This window comes from Eurypyga helias, unplaced genomic scaffold, assembly GCF_000690775.1.
Source record: "Eurypyga helias isolate BGI_N326 unplaced genomic scaffold, ASM69077v1 scaffold9818, whole genome shotgun sequence".
Classification (NCBI taxonomy): Eukaryota; Metazoa; Chordata; class Aves; order Eurypygiformes; family Eurypygidae; genus Eurypyga; species Eurypyga helias.
In genome coordinates, this window is record NW_010268863.1 from 1,555 (window position 1) to 6,821 (window position 5,267).

Below are 5,267 nucleotides of genomic sequence, written 5' to 3' on the forward strand. Positions count from 1 at the left end.
CGGCAGGGACGGGCCCAGCCGGGCTGGTGGGAGGCTGCGAGTGTGTGCTATCTGTTGCGGGGCAGGGGCGTGAGGCGGTGTGCTGCGGTGGGACGGTAGGCCAGGCCAGGCCGGACCCTGCCTCGGGGCCTCCCGGCATTCCGGTCGGCGAGGGGGAGGGGCGCACGGTTTGTAGAAGACGCGGTGTTTTCTGTGGAGCTTGACCTCTGTTCGCCACCTCTCGTCTGTAGGCTAAGCTACATGTAGTTGTTTTTCTCGGGCGCTATGGACAAGAATATAAAAGAGAACCATTCCGCGTACCCCAGCCGAGCTGTGAAGGTAAATGACTTAGGCGGGTGGGTGCGTTTCTCCTTATCACGCGAGAGCCAGAGCGAAAAGGGAAATAACGTCTTGAAACAATGTTTGCTGTGTGCAGAAAACAACAGCCAATTCTGTCTCTCAGTAGCTTGCTTTTGGAAAGAACAGTGCCCAGGGCTTACTTGTTAAAAAACTGTTAACGTTAGTATATCATACGCAAAATAGGAAATCCTCCTCATATTGTAAGCATAATGTAAGATCATTTAAAGAGAAAGCAAATGCGTGTAGTCAACTTATTCCAGATATGGCTTCCAAAGCCTAGCGCTGTGCTCAGGTCACTACTAATGTGCCTGTGCAGCAGTACTCAAGATCACCCTAGCCGCATATTTTTTCTGTATAGAAGCACAGGCACTTTCTCACTGTTTTAACTTAAAACTAAATAGGTCCTGGTATGGCTTTGGGATAGCATAAGCAAAGCTTCTTTCTAACCAACCTGACAATATATTGTTTTTAGTGAATTGAATCAGAAGACTAAATAATACCTAGGGGAAGAAAAAAAGAACAAATGGTGGCATAGGTATCCTTAGAGGGTCAAAAACTCATCATTAATGTTTGAACTAAACTATAGGTAAATATGGTAGAAAAACTAAGAATTTCTTAAATTTCCTAAACTACCTTCCCTTACTGGAAGGAAAAGATGAAAAGTGGATAGCTGAACCTTACTAAATAAACCTGCTTTGTTCTGCTGAACTCCTGTTGCAGTGCAAGGCATATGGAGATGAACAGCAGTAAAAGCAGCAGTGGCTCAAAGCAGTGTATGTTTTTATAGTAAGGATTTTCTATCTTAATCCCTTTGGCTGATGTTCCTCAGATGTGTGTGGAAAAGTTCCTCTGCTGGCTATAAATAAGCATGTTGTTGCAGAAAACTGCCTTTTCTTGCCAATGTGGAAAATTAAGAATGTTTTCATTCATAAAATATAAGATCAGACTATTCTAACATCTCCTGATAATGTGATTTGTCCTGCTTTACTGAATGGGGCCATAAAGGTTATGGTATGCTGGTCTACAATTTATATATAATCTTTTCTTTTTGAAGACTGCTAATCCCATTGGGGATGGCCCGAAACGTGTCCCTGTGTCTCAGCATTCTGCCCAGAGCCGGTTACTGAACAGCGGAGTTCAAGCACAACGTGTTCTGTGTCCTTCAAACTTTGCCCAGCGGGTTCCTGTGCAATCACAAAAATCTGTACCGTCAAACCAAAAACTCTCTAATAAGCAGACAACGCAGCAGCCCCGACCGAAGGTTCTAGTCCAATCGACTGATAGGCCTCAGGTTCCAAGCAAGAGCAATGAAAAACCTCAACAGGCTCCAGTACCTGGTAATTCTGAAGATGATGTACATGTAGTTATATGGTTGTGACACTTGGGATGCTTCTGTGAAGCAAGGAGCAGTCCAGGAAACCTAAAGCTGCTGCTGCTGTGGGACAGGCCTGTAGAGAAGTACTTGGTTGTGCCCAGAAACAAATAGCACATACTGCAGTGATATCTAAGCTGAAATATCCTTGTTGCCAGGATTGTCCATTTAGAGCCAATATGGGTGTTTCTTGCCTTGAGAAATTTCCAGATGCTCGTTAGTCAGCTATGAGTTAATGTAACTGGCACCCATGTGGCACAGGTTTTCTATTATTGATGCTGATCTCTGATACACTAGACTACTGTAATTTTTAAGGGGGGGAGATTATTAGTTTAATATCAAGAAAGCTTTTAAAATTACATTTTGCTAGCATTGATGACTGCTATGCTGCTTTGCTGCTAGTGAGCTACAGTAGGTTGTTTAAAATGTTGGATGTATTCCAAGAACTGTTGGACGTAATGCATGGAGGTTAGATTCGCTTCCCATGTCAATTTTTGTATTGTGTTCATGGGTCTGGTTCATAAAGTTGACCTACTTCTCTATACATAGCAAAAAATTCTGAAGCAGAAAGCAGCTCTAAACAGAAAAATGAAGAGACTGCTAAAAAGAAAAACGAAGAGTCTAAAAAGTAAGTTTTATGCCTAAATTGTTCTAGCTAACTGAGTCCTGTTGGATTAAGATTGTTTTTAGTTTCTGGGACTTCATGCTGCAACTAAGCTGAAGGCTATTTGAGCCCCCTTGGTTGTAGAGAGCAGTGGCCCTACACTTTGGAGACAACATATGAAATCAGGAATGCTTATTTTGACCGGGTAGTTCTCAGGAACAAGGACTTCCTGTAATCTAAGAAAAATTTTTGGCAAAATATGTTAACTCACTCCTTGAGAGACCACTGATAGTCACTGCTCTGATCACAAAATACACACTTGAAAACAAAGCCTCCCTCACATGAGAGAGAGAGTGGAGCCTTAACTAAGGGTGAAGTTAGATTTGTCCTGTGGCTACCTTAAGCAGTTGTGACATGCATTAATTAGTGATATGTTTGTAGTAAGTGTATTGACATGAGCCTGTCTTGGAATAGTGTGCTTCGTGTTAGTGTATCTGCCTGAATTTCAGGAAGGAAGAGACCAGCTTTCAGAACTTTGTTTTGAAAAGTCTCAATGCATATTTTATCCTATTTTTCTCTTAAAGACTAAAATCTAGTTCAGATTTCTAAGTATCTATTGAACCAGGAACGTTGTAAATAGTAAACCTAGCAGTCAAAGCCCACACAAGTATTTAGAACTTTTTAACTTTCCTCTTGCAGAAGGCAATGGTCTCTTGATGATTTTGAAATTGGTCGTCCTCTGGGGAAAGGAAAATTTGGAAATGTGTACCTGGCACGTGAGAAGCAGAGTAAGTTTATTCTTGCACTGAAAGTGCTCTTTAAAACACAGCTGGAAGAAGCCGGTGTAGAACACCAGCTACGGAGAGAAGTTGAAATACAGTCTCATCTAAGGTAAAGTTCAGTGACCTCTTCAATGTTTGTGTTCAAATGAAGTAACCTTGCTTATCATAACACATGCTGTAGAGAAAGCTTCAACACATGACACCTTGAAATTGCTAGTTAGAATTCTTGCTTTCCTGCACCAAGATCTACCTTACTCTAGCTTGCAATGAACCTCTGGTAACAAATATTCCCATCTAAAAAAAAACCACCACCAGAAAACCCTACCCAACCCTTGTCTGCTGCTTGGATTTATGTGGGTAACTGCAGTCTCTCAGGAGTCTGAGCTTGAGTCTAGTTTTCTGCTTCCTGGAAAGGAAGCCCAACTTGCTGAAGAAATCCATTGTTTCACAGAAAGTGTTTTGAAGTGCTTAAGCTTAAATTCCAAACCCCGTAGGAATTGGCAGCTTCAGTGGTAATCTACTCTTTCAGCTGCTGTAGAAATCTTATGCTCAAGAAGATATGAATTAGCTGGGCTAGCTGCTTGTTAGCAGGGAGTCTGAGCTGCTGCTTTGATAAACACCGTCTATCTGGTATGAAGCTCTTTTAATGGGTATGTTGTGAGCAGAAGAAACACTTAAAAGGTGCTGAAATTCCTATGCTTGCCTTGAAAGCGGGGTGGGAAAGGGAAGCTGAAGTTATGTGGACAAGTACCTTGTTCAGAAGAACACGTATATCTTGTTACAGGCACCCCAACATTCTCAGATTATATGGCTACTTCCATGATGTTACAAGAGTCTACCTTATTCTGGAGTATGCACCTCGTGGAGAAGTCTACAAAGAGCTTCAGAAGCTTACCAAGTTTGATGAGCAAAGAACTGCTACAGTAGGTTGTTCTAGCTTCTTATATATTCCTTGGTCCTCAGATCTGGAATATCTGCACCACAAAGCTAGCTCTTCAGATAGTTTTGTATTCTACTGTGCGAAACAGATTCCTTAGATGCCAGTTTGCATCTGCAGTTCCAACAAGGAGTAAGTTTGGAACACAAATTACTGCACAGTACTAATATAATAATGTACAGCAAATGCTTGCTTACTTCAGGCAGAGCCTGTATTGCCAGAATTCAAGTGTTTACAGAATAATTGCTTTAACTTAAGATACTAATTATGCCTAGAAAAGGCTCTACTCTAGCCAGAAAGAGTAGAGCAAGAATGTATTTTTACTTTCAACATTTTTTCTCTTTTTAAACACAGTATATCACCGAACTAGCAGATGCCCTATTGTACTGTCATTCGAAGAGTGTGATTCACCGAGACATCAAGCCAGAAAACTTGCTGCTTGGCTCAAATGGAGAATTAAAAATTGCAGACTTCGGATGGTCTGTGCATGCTCCATCCTCTAGGTGAGAATGCAGTGTATGTCTTATGTGAAGCGAGATACTTCTGCAGTGGAAACGTTAGCTTTCTTGTCACACTTACAGTTGTGTTGTAGAGGCAAATGTGAACTTCCCAAAACACTGGTAGAAAAATCCTTTATGAACTGGGCCACTATAGCAAAGGTCTTAAGCTGTAGCAGAGGGGGAATGTCACCCTGTTTTTTCAACCTGTATACTTCAAAACTTGCCAGACCGGAAATAAGTGAGGGTTGGTGTACTGATGTAGGTTATCGTGGTGCCTGAGATGACAGACCAGTGTGTGTGTTCAAACATCACACTAGCAGTATACTTCAGACATTTCCTTAATTAGTCTGAATTGCACCTGCCAAAGGGAGACTATACTTGATCTAGCAAGTGGGATGAAGAAAGGAAGGATAAGAGTGACTGAGATGCTTTATGGCAAGCTAGAAGATGTACTACTGGCACTGCTTTACCAGATATTGTGGTGGTGCTGAGGCTGGCCAGGGCAGACTGCACTGAGGTACAGATGATTGCCAGCACAGCTTCTGTCTGGCTCTTGAAAGGGATTTTACAATTGCCATAATCTGTAAGTGATTCACTTAAGACTTTCCTTCAGGAGAACAACTCTGTGTGGGACACTTGATTACCTGCCTCCTGAAATGATTGAGGGAAGAACGCATGATGAAAAGGTGGATATTTGGAGCCTGGGAGTTCTGTGCTACGAATTCCTTGTAGG

General features: G+C 42.0%; 1 protein-coding gene across 1 annotated transcript in view; it reads left to right on the forward strand.

The window, feature by feature from the left end:
* The first annotated feature begins 264 nt into the window (after nucleotides 1–264).
* The window catches only part of LOC104514265 (aurora kinase A-like), a 5,999-nt gene continuing 996 nt past the window's right edge, over nucleotides 265–5,267 (forward strand). The window contains 7 exon segments of the mRNA XM_010157889.1: nucleotides 265–318; nucleotides 1,394–1,676; nucleotides 2,261–2,343; nucleotides 2,968–3,206; nucleotides 3,882–4,020; nucleotides 4,389–4,537; nucleotides 5,148–5,267. The exon segment at nucleotides 5,148–5,267 is cut by the window's right edge and continues 58 nt beyond it. Of these exon segments, the coding sequence (XP_010156191.1) occupies nucleotides 265–318; nucleotides 1,394–1,676; nucleotides 2,261–2,343; nucleotides 2,968–3,206; nucleotides 3,882–4,020; nucleotides 4,389–4,537; nucleotides 5,148–5,267 (1,067 nt within the window).